Source organism: Mobula birostris, chromosome 10, assembly GCF_030028105.1.
Source record: "Mobula birostris isolate sMobBir1 chromosome 10, sMobBir1.hap1, whole genome shotgun sequence".
In the NCBI taxonomy this organism is placed as follows: domain Eukaryota; kingdom Metazoa; phylum Chordata; class Chondrichthyes; order Myliobatiformes; family Myliobatidae; genus Mobula; species Mobula birostris.
In genome coordinates this window covers 19,556,782-19,573,598 of record NC_092379.1, presented here as the reverse complement: position 1 = coordinate 19,573,598, position 16,817 = coordinate 19,556,782, and the positions used below count along the sequence as shown (strand labels likewise).

Genomic DNA, 16,817 nt, shown 5'->3' with positions numbered 1-16,817 from the left:
AATCACAAGTCATTCAAGGAAGTTGTTGAAACTTTTCTCGGTATCTATAGAGCACCAAACTACATGCAGCTGGTTGAAAGCATGCTTCAAGCATACAAAACCTTGAAATGCAACATGTCACTAAAGATTCATTTTCTCCACTCCCATTTAGACTTCTTGCAAATTTTGGTGCTGTTAGTGACGAGCATGGTGAGAGGTTTCACCAGGACGTTGCGGTCATGGAGAAAAGATATCAGGGCAACTGGAATCCATCAATGCTGGTGGATTATTGTTGGACAGTTAAGCAAGAAGCCGCAGACATTGAGCACAAATGAAAATCATTAACAAAATATTTTCATCTTAGTTGAACTATTGCAAAGCATCAGCACCATTATGCAATTAAACACATTATATTCAATAAAAGTTAATTTGTTGTTTCTCCAAATTCCTACGTGATCCAAGTAGTCTGAAATTATATTTGTGTTCAACTTCAAGCAGTCTATCATAAACAAAAAAAACTCTGAGGAAGCAACATTTTTGAAAAAATTGTTGTGCAGTAATATTATCCAGTTCACCAACTCAAAAGTCCTGTCGGCGCACTTCTGCCTTCCTTGACGATATCTTCTTGGTCCTTGCTACCAACACTGTGGTCTTTAGTCTCTGCCTATATGCTGGGAGTTGAAGTACATCCAGGTGATCAGCCTTACCAAAGTGTGGCCATGTGCTGGCACGGTAACCGTGGTTGATGGTGGTATCACAGTGGTCAAGTGTTGGCTCCTCTGGTTCCACAGGAGATATGTGAGTGGTCATTGTTCAGAGACTTCCTCAAGATGTCCTGGTTCATATCCGGGTGTGCTATTTCGTGTTTACTGATCACGGCGCTCAGCTCTTCCAGTGACTGCCCGATGTTGGCCTGAGGTGGCTGCCCCACACCATGCCTGGATCTGCTGTAGACTAATGGACTGAAATTGTTTGCAATCATTCATCAACAACTCCATTATCACTGTGTCATGTGACAGGGGACTGAACCCAGCAGGATTTAATCGTGAGCAGTGCCCTGCAATGATCTTTGTCCGCCCTGCAACTATTCACTGATATTACTAATGATGTGGATGATGGGACACAAAGCCATGTCTATGAGTGTCCAGCAAGTGAAAAGCAGACTCCACAGGAAATAGAATGGCAGGGAGGTTTAAAGTGTAGAGATGGAAATAGATGAAGTGAATAGGACAACTGGAACAAAGTGAGATCATTGACTAGGGCAGGCAAGTTACAGAAATGAAAAGAGAGATTTTTCATGGGAGATTCGAAAGTCAGCATCAGAATTTTCATTCTGGAGGAATCTCAGGCTCAGTCCTAACAGATATGAGGCAGCTCATTGATTCAGCTCAATGTCACAAATGGATCTACAGGCTCTCACATGCTCCAAGACAAGAAGATTTCAGGAAATGTCATCTTTCATGAGAAACTGCATCTCTCATTGCAATTGACAGCTCTGATAGTGCATTTGATTGGCATTGCAGCAGCTAAATGTCACGTAGCTGGGCAACTGTCCTGTAGTCCCTGTTGTGACCCAACTGGGTCCCAAGGAAAGAAGCTCCTTGATGTTTGATTTTGTTTTCTCATTCAAAGGTTGTAAACAGAGATGAGCAAACCCACTCTGCAGACAAACCTGATTTCACCCCATTGTACAATTATGTACAAGTTGAGCTTCAGGATAAGTCTGAGCTGAAGTTGTCAAGCCAGCTGACAATAGATATCGTCCAGTTTGTAAGTTTTCTATTACTCATCTACAGAGTTGTCCGTCTTTATCCAAAATCCCTCCATTGAAGAGATGTGGATCAACCAGACCGCTACTCTGGTGTGTATGATTGTGGGTGCTGATCTGAGCCAGGTCCAAATCCACTGGAAGGTGAACGAGAGGGAGAAAGTTAAAGCAAATGTGACCAAAAAACCAAGAGAGGAAGGAACCCAAGATACAGTGATCAGCCAACTCCAGACCAGTGTGGAGGAGTGGACCAGTGGGGTGGAGTACACTTGCTCTGCCCAACAACCTTCTGCAACCTCACCAGTATCAGCACGGACAAAAAGTACCAAAGGTGGGCAAGAGGTCAGCGATTAAAATGGACAACGTTGGTTACCTCAGTAAAAATGTTTGACATTTCCATTGTTTGCCCATCAGTTCCACTGGAGACAAAAAGTCCCAAAGTCAGACTGCTGCCACCGCCAGAGGGAGAGACCAACAGTGGGAACACGGTCACCCTCGAGTGTGTTGCCTCTGGATTCTACCCGGACCAAATAACCGCCACCTGGGAGAAAGGGGACTCTCTGATCTCTTCCAACACCAGTGTGAGACCAACTGCTCTGGAACAGGCAGGGACTTTCATTGCCAGCTACGACCTGACCGTGAGCACAGAGGAGTGGAAGGAAGGCTCAGTTTTCAGATGCACAGTGTCTCATCCCCCCTCCAACACCAGTGTCAGGCAGGATGTGAAAAACATTCAAGGTATGATTCTGAGATTCACTGTACTGTTGACATCCTCTGCCACAGCCACAACCCAGGGACAAGCAAGGTCAATAGGTAACGGCAAGTCTGGCATTGTTGTAGTTGTGTGAGTGGATTAATAATGCAGAGGCAGAGAGTGGGAAAGAATCAGAGTTCATTCAATGCTTCAAGCCAGTTTTAGATTACAAACTATTTCACTGATGTTCTTTGGTGAAGGACACTGCCCTTCCTACCCTGTTTACCTGTATCCATAATTCCCACACCAAACTCTTCACTGCTCTGTGACGGACCTGCTGGAGCAGAGCAAGGAATGCCGGCCTTGTCAGTGAGGGAATGATGAAATAATGACTGCAGGGTCAATGTTCTCACACCAGCATCTCAGAAACATGAAGCAAGTCTATCTGTCAGCAGAACTGGAGGAACTGAGTTTCACTGGAGCAGGCATCGTGGAATGTAACTGGACACCAGACAGTTGTTGAGTTCCAGTAAACCAGAGAGATGCACAGTACTCAGCCAGGCACAGAACTAGTGCTGAAGCAATGGTACAGAGTACACTTGTGATGCTCTCTCAATGTTATCCCTTTCTCTGTTCACAAGTGTTTTCTAACCCACTGAACACTTTCCACAATTTCTCTTTCATTTCCAAAAGTAAAAAGCCTTTACATTTTAGATGTGGAGAGATCACTCCTGGTGTAAATATTAGCCTGAATGGTGTAAGAGCAGAATATTCCAGGAAAACTTCAGATGAATAAAAAAGTCCATTCCCAGTAGGAACCCTCTAAAGCTACACTTCCTCATCAGATAAAAGGACAAGTGTCAGGTCACTGAGTTCTTTGCAGCAGAGATTCCCGTGGCCAGCTACCCCACTGGTCAACCTCCAGTTGGTGGCTGATCCTACAACAATGTGGTTTATCTCCCTGAAACAAGCAAGGTTACCTGCAAGTTCTTTCTCATTAGCTCAAAATGGAAATATATATTTCCATGATTAAATACATCAAAATAAATTACTAACATGTCTGAGATCCTGCAGTTTTTTTTAAAAACTTCCTAGTGTCAGGTCTGATCCTGTTGGAAACTTCTGTAGACTACATGAGAGGTTGAATGTCAGCCTGTGTTTGTGCAATCAAAGTTCAATAAAGAAGGTACGGAAAGCATTCGGCTGCCAGTGTTCCGTGCCGGTATGTTTTGGGATACAACTGTGTGACTCAAACATGAGGGGCTGGAAGTGTTGCCTGGTTGGTTCTGTCCTTCATTATATAGACAGGCAGACAGACATTCAAATGGTTATAGGTGTATGTGTATTCTAGTTTCTACTGTACAGATGACAGAACATTCTGGATTGGTCCGCAGTTTCAAATATACAAAGGTAATTGACAGGGAAAGATATTTCATCAACTTTGTGAAGACATTTAGTGATCTCATTCAGAAAGTGGAGAGCTACAGAAAGAAGGGACAATATGTAGACAGTGATGCCCTGTGACCTGCAGCAATGTGTTCAGTGCTGACACTATTCACTAGATTTATTCATGGTTTAGATATTGGGCAGAAACACACATGACAAACTTTGCCACTCACACAAGGCTGGCAGATCTGTTAGCAGTCTGAAAGGCTTTAACTGCAGAGATAATAATCAATGAAATGAATACGCAGGAACTAACAGCAGGTCTTTGGATAAACTGTCTTGGAGGGACTGCTGAACATACATGCACTTCCCAGAGTAAATTACAAACTGGGATGATGTTTAATGAACGCTAAGTGAATATCTGGTCAATATTTTTAACGGAGCGAACATAGTCGTTTCGGAGAAACTAGTTCATTTAGCTCTATCCAGCTGCTCCCTGGTTACAAATGACATGCTGTGGGGAAACATGACTTGAGTCATTAAGTTTACTCAAGTTTATTGCCATGTTGATCTTCAAGAAACATCGACAAGAAACTAACAGTCTCACTTTCTCAATTCTTTCAGGAATCTGCACAGACTTGACAGGAGAGGAGGGGAAGGAAGAACAGGGACACGTGGATGGAGATGACAATGTGCTTACAGTTGCTGCCTTTGCCATTCTGTTCATCATCAGTTTCCTCTACAGCACCTTCGTCACCGTTATCAAGGTAACCAAGTGACTAACAGAGACTCCCATGAAACCCAAACTTTCACCTTCCTTACTTCACATTGCATTCTCTGACACTGCAATCCCAACGACAGCACAGTCAACAGACAATGCAGTCTGAAGCCCTTCACAACCCCTGGGAACTTTACACCTTTCCTCTTTACTCGAAGACTCTGGGCCTTGATAAGCAGAAGTTATGACCTGTAGAAAAGGGACAGGTTACACCTGAATCGATGGAGGCAAATAGATTTGCAGACCAGTTTGCTAGAGTTGTTCAGAAGGGTTGGAACAAATTTGGCAGGGGGATGGGAAATGAAGTGAAAGGGTTGAGGATCAAGTTGTTGGTTTACAAACAGAAGCAGTGTGTAGTGAGACTGCTAGCAAGAAGAAGTTGATGTTCGGGTAAAATTGCCGTCAACGGGATGAGTTACAATGTAAAAGGGAGACAAAATTTTGAACTGTGATAAACACAAGACTGAAGGTGTTATATCTGAACGCACATAGTATACGGAATACACTATGCTAGATGAACTTGTAACACAGCTACAGATTGGCATGTATGACATTATGGGTATCACTGAATTGTGGCTGAAAGAAGATTACTGTATAACTGGGAGCTTGATGTCCAAGGATACATATTGTATCGAAAGGACAGGGAAGTAGGCCGAAGGTGTGGTGTGGCTGTGTTGGTAAAAAATTAAATTAAATGATTAGAAAGAGGTGACATGGGATCAGATGGTATAGAACCGTTCTAGGTAGAGCTAAGAATTTGCAAGGGTGAAAGTCCCTGATGGGAATTAGAAACAGACCTGCAAATAGTATAACAAATATGTGGTCTACAAATTACAATGGGAGACGGAAGATGCATGTCAAAAGTGCAATGTTAAGATAATCAATGGGAATTTCAGTATGCAGGTTGATTGAGATGGATTGCACCTGAACTGCAGGGGAACAATTAACCTGGCTTCAAGATTTGCTGATGCTACATGGGAGAGTTTAAGGGATTCTGATCGGGCTGAATTTAAGTGCATCCAAGAAGGTTTCTCAAATCAATATGTGTATGGTCCAATGAAAGGAGGGGCCATACTGCTCCTGGTACTGGAGAATGAGCCTGGCCAGGTGACTGATCTTTCAGTGGGTGAACAGTAAGGGAAGAGTGACAACTCGTTAACTTTCAGGATAACTATTGACAAGGATAGGTATTATCCTTGTGGAACAATTTTAAATTGGCATAGGGCAATTTACAAGGGCATTTGGCAGGAACCAAGAATTGTTAATTGTAAACACCTTTTCTCTGGCAAGTTCACATCAGACATGTGGAAGGTGTTTAAAGAGCAATTGCACAGAGTACAGGAAAAGTATGTTCCTGTCAGAAGGAAGGATGAGGATGCAAAGATAAGAGAACCCTGGATGTTCAGAGAGGTGATGAGTTTAGTCAAGAAGAAAAAGATCAAGTATGTAAAGGTTGAATCAAACAAAGCACATTAGGGGTATAAAGAAGCCAGAAAGGAACTAAAGGAAATTAGGAAAGCCAGCAGGGGCTATGAAAAGTCCTTGGCAAGTTAGATTAAGGTGAATCCCAAGGCATTCTATACATATGTCAAGGGTAAGAGGATAACTCGGGAGAGGGTGGGACCACTTAATGATAAAGGGGGGAATATCAGCTTGGATGCAGAGAATGTGAGTGAGGTACTTAATGAGTACTTTGCTTCAGTATTTACAAAGGAAAAAGATGTGGATGACCAAGAGATCAGTGCTGAATGTACAAATAAATTCGGGCATTTCGAGGTAAAGTTGGAGGAAGTATTGGGCCTCCGTAAAGGGATTAACATAGGAACATAGAAACTTAGAAAACCTACAGCACAATACAGGCCCTTTGGCCCACAAAGTTGTGCTGAACATGTCCCTAACTTGGAAATTACTAGGCTTACCCATAGCCCTCTATTTTTCTAAGCTCCATGTACCTATCCAAAAGTCTCTTAAAAGACTCTATCGTATCCACGTTCACCACCGTTGACAGTAGCCCATTACACGCACTCACAACTCTCTGCATAAAAAAAAACATACCATCTCCTCTGTACCTACTCCCCAGCACCTTAAACCTGTGCCCTCTTGTGGCAACCATTTCAGTCCTGGGAAAAAGCCTCTGACTATCCACACGGGCAATGCCTCTCATCATCTTATACACCTCTATCAGGTCACCTCTCATCCTCCGTCGCTCCAAGGAGAAAAGGCCGAGTTCACTCAATCTGTTTTCATAAGGCATGCTCCCCAGTCCAAGCAACATCCTTATAAACCTCCTCTGCACCCTTTCTATGGCTTCCACATCCTTCCTGTAGTGAGGCGAACAGAACTGAGCACAGTACTCCAAGTGGGGTCTGACCAGGGTCCAACATTACCTCTCGGCTCCTAAATTCAATTTGACGATTAATGAAGGCTAATACACCGTATGCCTTCTTAACCACAGAGTCAACCTGGGCAGCTGCTTTGAGCATCCTATGGACTTGGACCCCAAGATCCCTCTGATCCTCCACCCTGCCAAGAGTCTTACCATTACTACTATATTCTGCCATCATACTTGACCTGCCAAAATGAACCACTTCACACTTATCTGGGTTGAACTCCATCTGCCACTTCTCAGCCCAGTTTTGCATCCTATCAATGTCCCACTATAACCTCTGACAGCCTTCCACACTATCCATAACACCACCAACCTTTGTGTCATCAGTAAACTTACTAACCCATCCCTCCACTTCCTCATCCAGGTCATTTATAAAAATCACGAAGAGTAGGAGTTCCAGAACATATCCCTGAGGCATACCACTGGTCACCAACCTCCATGCAGAATATGACCCATTTACAACCACTCTTTGCCTTCTGTGGGCAAGCCAGTTCTGGATCCACAAAGCAATGTCCCCTTGGATTCCATGCCTCCTGACTTTCTCAATAAGCCTGGCATGGGGTACCTTATCAAATGCCTTGCTGAAATCCATATACGCTACATCTACTGCTCTTCCTTCATCAATGTGTTTAGTCATATCCTCAAAAAATTCAATCAGGCTTGTAAGGCACGACCTGCCCTTGACAAAGCCATGCTGACTATTCCTAATCATACTATATCTCTCCAAATGTTCAAAAATCCTGCCTCTTAGGACCTTCTCCATCACCTTACCAACCACTGAAGTAAGACTCACTGGTCTATAATTTCCTGGGCTATCTCTACTCCCTTTCTTGAATAAAGGAACAACATTTGCAACCCTCCAATCCTCCAGAACCTCTCCTGTCACCATTGACGATTCAAAGATCATTGCCAGAGGCTCAGCAATCTCCTCCCTCGCCTCCCACAGTAGCCTGGGGTATATCTCATCCGGTCCCGGCAACTTATCCAACTTGATGCTTTCCAAAAGCTCCAGCACATCCTCTTTCTTAATATCTATATGCTCAGGCTTTTCAGTCTGCTGCAAGTCATCACTACAATTACCAAGATCCTTTTCCATAGTGAATACTGAAGTAAAGCATTCATTAAGTACCTCTGCTATTTCTTTCGGTTCCGTACACACTTTCCCACTGTCACACTTGATAGGTCCTACTCTTTCACATCTTAGCCTCTTGCTCTTTACATACTTGTAGGATGCCTTGGGGTTTTCCTTAATTCTGCCTGCCAAGACCTTCTCATGGCCCTTTCTGGCTCCCAGAATTTCCTTTTTAAGCTCCTTCCTGTTAGCATTATAATCTTCTAGATCTCTAACATTACCTAGCTCTCTGAACCTTTTGTAAGCTTTTCTTTTCTTCTTGACTAGATTTATTACAGCCTTTGTGCACCATGGTTCCTGTACCCTACCATAACTTCCCTGTCTCATTGGAATGTACCTATGCAGAACTCCACACAAATATCCCCTGAACATTTGCCACATTTCTTCCATACTTTTCCCTGAGAATATCTGTTCCCAATTCAAGCTTCCAATTTCCTGCCTGATAGCCTCATAATTCCCCTTACTCCAATTAAACGCTTTTCTAACTTGTCTGTTCCTATTTCTCTCCAATGCTATTGTAAAGGAGATAGAATTATGATCACTACCTCCAAAATGCTCTTCCACTGAGAGATCTGACACCTGACCAGGTTCATTTCCCAATACCAAATCAAATACAGCCTAACTCCCTGTAGTCTTTTTTTCAGGACCTCTTCCCTTTTCCTACCAATGTCATTGGTACCAATATGTACCACGACCTCTGGCTGTTCTCTCTCCCACTGCAGGATACCTTGGACGTGATCTGAAACATCCCGGATCCTGGCACCTGGGAAGCAAACTACCATCCAAGTTTCTTTCCTGCATCCACAGAATCGCCTGTCTGACCCCGTAACTATAGAGTCCCCTATCATGACTGCCGTTCTCTTCCTTTCCCTCCCCTTCTGAGCCACAGGGCCGGACTCTGTGCCAGAGGCACAGCCACTGTTGCTTCCCCCAGGTAAGCTGTCCCCCCCAACAGTACTCAAACAGGAGTACTTATTGTCAAGGGGTACAGCCACAGGGGTACTCTCTAGTATCTGACTCTTCCTCTTCCCTCTCCTAACTGTTACCCACTTGTCTGTCTCCCGTGGCCCCGGTGTGACCACCTGCTTATAACTCCTCTCTATCACCTCCTCACTCTCCCTGATCAGACGAAGGTCATCGAGCTGCATCTCCAGTTCCCTAACGCGGTCCCTTAGGAGCTGCAGCTTGACACACTGGGTGCAGATATGGCTGTCTAGGAGACTAGGAGACTCCAGGACCTCCCACATCTGACACCGAGCACAGAACACCAGCCTCACACACATACTTCCTTTCCGCTATGAACACAGGTAAACCCACCTTGCCTCGCTACTGCCTAAGCCCATTGAGCTAAAGCCCTCTCACTCTGCTACTTCTCACTCCGTTGCCTGCTCTGAATGCTGCCCACTGAATATGGCGGTCTTCTTTTTGAACTTTTCCTGCTCTACTGGTTGATGTCATGTGCTTGCGCAGTCTTGCCTCTCTTTTACCCCGAGTAGCAAAATGCCTTCGCTCGAGAAATCCTTAGCCGTTCACTGGCAGCCTTCCTGCTCCGAATTAAGATGCATAAGTCATCAGAACTAATATTGTACCTCTGTTTATGAAGGGAACAAGGGCACACCTTTAATGGCAAGGTTCTTAACAGTGTTGCTGAGCAGAGAGATCTTGTGATCCAGGTTCAATCACCTTGAAAATGGCTACACAGTTCAATAAGGGGCTTAACAAGATTTGCAGAAGGCTTGCTTGTATTAGTTGCGGCATTGAGTTCAAAGGTCAGGACGTTATTTTGCAACTTTATAAAAGCCTGGTTCGATCACATCTGGAGTATTGCGTAGAGTTCAGGTTGGCCCACTATAGGAAATATGCTGAGGCTTCGGAGAGGTTGCAGAAGAGGTTTACCAGGATGCTGCCTGGTTTAGAGGGCATGTGCTATCATGAGAGGCTGGATAAACTTGGTTTGTTTCCTCTGAGCATCAGATAGAGGTGTACAAGATTATGAGAGGCATATGAGTGGACAGAGAGTATCTCTTTCTCAGTTGTTGTAAGGAAGTAGGAGGGCTATGCACATGGTGAAAGTAGGAGGGATTGATGTCTGGATGGTTTTGATTTGCTTTATAGCTGGTTTAGCACAATATTGTGGGCTGAACGGCCTGTGCTGTACTAAATCATTAAGGTGCCGGATTCCAAGGGAAGGAATTTGTAGAATGCCTACGAGCTTGTTTTTTCAGAGCAGCTGGTGATTGAGCCCACCAGGCAATTAGCTATTCTGCATTGGGGGTTGTGCAATGAACCAGAGTTAAAAGTAAAGGAACTCGTAAAAGTAAAGCATAGACTATTTTCTAAATAGAGAGAAAATTCAAAAATCTGAGGTGCAAATGGACTTGGGAGTCCTTGTGTGGGATTCCCTGAAGGTTAATTTGCAGGTTGAGTCAGTGGTGAGGAAGGCAAATGTGATGTCAGCATTAATTTCAAGGGGACTACAAGATAAATGCAAGGATGTAATATTGAAGCTTTCAAAAGCACTGGTAAGGCCTCACATTGACTACTGTGAGCAATTTTGGCCCCCTTATCTAAGAAAGGATGTGCTGACATTGGAGGGGGTTCAAAGGAATTCATGTAAATGATTCCAGAATTGAAAGCATGTCATATGAAGACCGTTTGATGGCTTTGGGCCTGTGCTCAGTGGAATTCAGAAGAATAAGGGCTGACATTATTGAAACTGATCAAATGTTGAAAGGCCTTGATAGAGTGGATATAGAGAGGATGCTTCTCATGGTGGAAAAGTCTATGACCAGAGAACACAGCATCAAAATTGAGGGGCCTGTTTTAGAAAGGATATCAGGACAAATTTTTTTCAGCAGAGAGTGATGAATCTGTGGAAGTTGCTGCCACATGCAGCTGTGGAGGCCAATTCTTTAGGTATATTCAAGGCAGAGGTTGATAGATTCTTGATTAGTCAGGGCATGACGGGATACAGGGAGAAGGCAGGAGATTGGGACTGAGAGGGAAAGTGGATCAGCCATGATGAAATGGTGAAGCAGACTTGATGGGCCAAAATGGCCTAATTCTACTGCTATATCTTATGGTTTTAATGGAGGAGACCTGAGGGTTAAGAGCTATTTCAAAAAACTTGGGTTGATTAGGATTAGTCAACAAGGCTGTGTGTGTGGGAGATTATGTCTCATGAATTTCCTCCATTTCAACCCTGCTCCACCTTCCATAAGACCACAAGGTTTCTCTCTTTCTGTTCCTATTTGTTCACTCCTCATCTATTAGGACATGGTAGTTTAGTGAGAATGGCTTCAGGGGCAGGGTTTTGCACTCTGTGTGGGATGTGGGAAGTCTGGGAGACTCCAGTCTCCCAGGTGAACACATCTGTACCAGGTGCGCCGAGTTGCAGCAACTGAGAGAATGTATTAAGGAACTGGAGCTGCAGCTCGATGACCTTCGACTCATACAGGAGAATGACGAGGTGATAGACAGGAGCTACAGAGAGATAGTTACCCCAAGGTTGCAGGAGACAGGTAACTGGGTGACTGTCAGGAGATTGAGGGGAAATGCAGAACCAGTGCAGAGAACACCTGTGGCTGTTCCCCTCAATAACAAGCATTTAACTTTAGAAACAATGGAGAGGAATCCATCTACTGGGGGGAGCCAGAATGACCGGGTCTCTGGCACTGAGTCTGGTGATGTGGCTCAGAAGAGGAGACAGGTGAAGAGGAATGTAGTTATGATAGGAGATTCCTTCATCAGAAGAACAGGGACGAGGTTCTGTGGGCTCGATAGAGACACCCAGATGGTATGTTGCATCCCTGCTGCCAGGAACAGGGATATCAAAGATTGTGTCCATGGTATTCTCAACGGCAAGCGTGACTAGCCAGAAGTTGTTATTACAAGACACTCCCAACTGCACCAACTTCCGGGAGTATGGATAGCTGGCATGGCCCCTTTAGGGAATCAGGATGGTCCTGCTAATTGATAATCATGTTTGGGCACCAAGAATTAAGTATTTAAGGAACAGCTGAACAGAGGTTCGGTGCTCAATCATAAGCCAACTGGTGATATCATCCAGCATTTGTTTTGCGCTCAGATCTAGTTTGATACTGTGTTTAGAACCTTGCTTCGTTTACCCCGGCAATTGGGTCCAAACCATTCTCATCAAGGACTCTTGTCACATTACAATTGAGCAAACATGGACCCAGTGGGATATCAAAATCTTTCGTCCACTGTGGTGACAAGGATTTCCAGACAAGGCCTGGAGATTCACGAACTCCAGGTAGCCATTCAACAACTTTTGCAAGGAGGAAGCCAAGGTCGTTTGGAAAAGCCATTTCATGCTTGTATGGAGCCAGCACATCATTCAATCCCAGAGAGATTCGACAGTGACTCGGGTTCTTGCCATGGCTCTTCACCCAATGCTCATTCATGTTTGAACTACAGCTGTCCCAATTCCCTTCAGAGTGAGGAAAGGTGGCCTTCATTATCTCTCTCCGGACTGGAAGAGCCCTGGCCTGGGCCACTACGCATTTGGAATGTAGGTCTGAGACCTCTTCGGATTCAGAGGAATTCATGGCTGCCATGAGGAAGGTGTTTAATCACCTCATCGGTGCCAGCGAGCTCAACAGTGGGTATGGTCTGCGGCCGCAATGCAGTCGAATTTTGGACCTTGGCCCAGAAGAGTGGTTGGAATGGGGAGGCCGTGGGCATGTTCTACTGCCACGGATGAACTGAAGGATGCCTCTCCTCGGGAAAGCCAACTGAGATCGCAGAGGCTTTGAGTGATCAGTCCATCCATCTCAATAATCATCTGGCAGACCAAAAGTGGGACCACTTCAGGAAATCAAAGTGAGCCGGTCCAATCCCAGTCCCTACGCATCGCAGTTTCACCCCCGAACCTCGGACCATAACCAGCCCGTCGCCGACTCAAGATCCAGTTGGACCCATGCAGGTCGATTGTACTGGAGTCTCCGCCGATGAAAGGTCCCGGCGTCAGAGTCAAGGTCGCTGCTTTTACTGTGAGAAAGACTGTCACTGGTGGGCCGAATGTCCCCAGCTGTGGACTGGAGGGAGGGGAGAATCATTGCTTGCTCCAGTCATCATAAGAGGGTTTGTTTGTGCCATGGTGTTCTGAGACTCAGACTCTCCCGTGACCAACAACCAATAATAGGGCTGCCTTCCGTTTGAGGTAACCTGAGACCTTCGAGTGACCAAGTCCTGCCCTCAAGGATGAACAAGCCATTTCCCGTCAATACACTGCAAGTCCCAACACCATCTAGTTGGGACCTCTCGTTCAGGAGAGGACCAAGGAAATATCTGAACAGTCTGGGGAACTTGCAGCCAAGCTTATGGAATCCAGCCACTAGGTATGAAGGAAGGGAAAAGATTCTTTTACGCTGAACCTCGAAGTCTATTTCCGAGAGGGAAATAACCCTCTGTAATGCCTCGCTGCCATTGCCTGAGGATTCAGACGGGGATTTGAGGAGGAAGAAGCGTTCAAAAGGCAAGATGACACAACCATGGCAAGATGACACAACAATGGAAGTCAAAAGCAACATAACAGCCAAAGACAGGGCATATCATTGAGCTCGCATTGGTGGGAAGTTAGAGGATTGGGCAGCATTTAAAACCAACAGAAGGCATCTAAAAACATCAGTAAGAAGAGTAAGACAGAATACTAAAGTTAGCTACCCAATAGTATTAAAGAGAACACCAAATCTTGCTTCAGATACATAAAGTGTAAAAGAGATGCGAGAGTGGGTATCGGACCACTGGAAAAAATACTGGAGAGGTAATAATGGGGGACAAGAAAATGGTGGACAAACTGAATAAATACCTTGCATCAGTGAGGATGACACTAGCAGTCTGTTAGAAGTTCCAGGTGTCGGCGTCATGAGGTGTGTGAAGCTACCACTATTACAGAGAAGATTCTTGAGAAATTGAAAGGTCTGAAGGTAAATAAGTCACATGGACCAGATGGTGTACACCACAACATTCAGAAAGATTTTACCTTTTTACATTATATGTCAGTGATTTGGATGTTGGACTTGATGGATTTGTTGGAAAGTTTGCAGACAATAGGTCGAGGGGCAAGTAGTTTTGAGGAAGCAGGGACAATACAGAAACAGTTAAATAGATTAGATTAGGAGAGTGGGCAAAGAAGAGGCAGATGGAATACAATGTTGGGAATTGTATGGTCATGCTCTTTGGTAGAAGAAATGAAATGGTTGACTCTTTCCTAATGGACAGAAAATACAAAACTCTGAGATGCAAAGGGTTTTGTGAATCCTTGTGCAGGATTCTCTCATGGTTAATTTGCAGGATGAATCTGTGCCGAGGAATTGAACCTTTCTGAAAAATTTTCATGCGATTCAACCCCCACAACGACTTTAAAAAATGTGACCACTGGTAGGGCAAGCCGTATGTCAGATCTGTGCGCAAACCAATGGAGATAAAAAGGGAGGGTGGGAACATGCAGATCTCCAACCAATAGAGGTAGATGGTCTGTATGTTTCTCTAACCAGATGAAAGACGGGTGGGAGGACCAGCAGACCTTTTAACCAATGGCGGCAGGGATAGAAACAGGTAGGTGGGAGGTCTGGTTCACTGTGTCTACCTGACTTTTTCTCTGGTGTTTCCCTTCTGTCTTCCCTTGGCAAACAGCCTATGGTGGGAGTGGCCTGTGTATACTGGCATCCCGACACTCTCGCAAACATCCTTTCCCCATCAATCCCATCTGGGCCTTTCAATAGTCGATAATGTTCTAACGTTTTTATGGTGGTTGGCAAAAAGCTTGAGGGTGCATTACCGCCACTACTGAACCAGAGTGTGGGTCAACATATCATGACACACATTTTTAAATTTGACCCCATATTTATATTTGTATCAAATTTATAAAAAGACCTGTGTTCTTAATGAACTGCACTATATACTTAAGGTAATAATCCTGCAATCCTTTCTGCAAAATGCTGTTAATTTTAAATTGAATTTTATTCTGTGATAACTCTAAAATCAACCAACCACTCTCTTGATTATGTCTTGTTGATTACAATAATCACAACTCCCATTATTGTGTTTCTTCATGAAAAACGATGTACTTTAATCCTGTGTGCCCAAATCTCAATTTTGATGTTATCACCTCCTGCCTCCTGCTCTTTCCTGCATTCCTCAACCATCCCATTTCTTTCTGGATATTATTATATAGTCGAAATAAGGTTTGTATTACCTTACTTACAATGTCTCGTCTTGCCTCTGAATGTAAATCTTTTAGACTCCTGATTGTTGTCCTTGAATCAGACAATATTGCAAATCTAATTGATCTTACCCCCTCCACCCACTGCAAAGTGAATAGTCCAGCTGTCATTTCATCTGTATACACTGAGAAATCATCATCTATCCTCACCTGCTTTTTCATGTTAAAATCAGGCACCACCAATCCTACCCCTAATCTAATATTGCCAGTTTTGAAGCATTTGTTTGCATTTGTAAATATACATAATGACCATTATTTACATAAGTTTCAACTATATCTTGATTTAAAATCACCTCTCTATTTTTCTGTCTCTTTTGGAATAATTTAGGATCCACCCCGGTGCTTCACACAGTCATGGAGACAGCTCAGGAAAAGGCATTGTATCACTCACTGCCTTTTTACTAACTCCTGTCCTTTCTGCTTTCCCTTCAATAGTCCATGCAAAACTTCTGAATTTCTTTCTTTCCTTTTCCCAGCATCAATCTAAAAGCCGTTTACTTGGATGATGTTCTCCAGGCCCTTGTAGGTTTACCCAATATGTTAACACAAGTTGTGATCTTCTCAGTTCCAGAGGTGTCTCTCCAAACTCCACCTGCATTGCCACCACTGGTATTGTCCTTATTGCCCCTGTCAGCTCCCCTTTCCTTTCCTTTTAAACACCTCATAACATTTAGCACTTTCTTACTTTTGGTTATTATTTCTTTACTATGTGTTGACCATGTGAGTCTTTTATCAAACCAGATTCCTAAAAATTTAAAGGTATCCACATTTTCTAATTCCATACCATAAAGTATTAGCTTCAAGTGTTGTTCTGTCCTCTCCCTAGTGAAAAACATTATTTTGGATTTCTCTGCTGAAAATCTGAATTCCTATTTTCATGCCCAATCTTCCACCTTAACATTTGCTTCTTGAAGTTTCCGTGTTATAAATTCCACATTCCCACCCCTTTTCCATATAGCTCCATCATCCACAAATAATGATATTCCAATACTACTATTTCTATTAGAAAATATATCATTTATCATGATAGTAAATAATATTCTGTTGTTGGTTTACAAACAGAAGCAGTGTGCAGTGAGACTGCTCTCCACAGTGACATACCAAAACTCCTCAAGCTCCTAAACAAATACAGCAGCTGTTGTGCCTTCTCTGAAGCTGCATCAGTATGCTGGGTCTTCTGGGTCTTGATAAGGAAAAGGTGGAAGAATATTCATGGGTTGCACGTGAATCCAAGGCAGATAAATATCTTTGTGGGCAGGTTTGCTGGAGCTGTTCAGAAGGGTTTGAACTAATTTGGCAGGGGATGGAAAATGGAGTGATAGAGCTGAGGACCTATTCGTTGGTTTACAAACAGAGGCAGTGTGTAGTGAGTCTGCTAGCAAGCAAAGGCTGATGTTAGGGCAAAATTGCAGTCAATGGGATGAGTTGAAATGGAAAAGGGTGAT

General features: G+C 43.9%; 1 gene segment (V, D, J or C); it reads left to right on the top strand.

The window, feature by feature from the left end:
- The first annotated feature begins 1,430 nt into the window (after positions 1-1,430).
- LOC140203881 (immunoglobulin heavy constant gamma 2-like) overlaps positions 1,431-16,817 on the top strand; it is an 83,564-nt gene continuing 68,177 nt past the window's right edge. Inside the window, 3 exon segments of the C gene segment in view lie at positions 1,431-2,078; positions 2,162-2,485; positions 4,452-4,594. Coding sequence covers positions 1,814-2,078; positions 2,162-2,485; positions 4,452-4,594 — 732 coding nt within the window.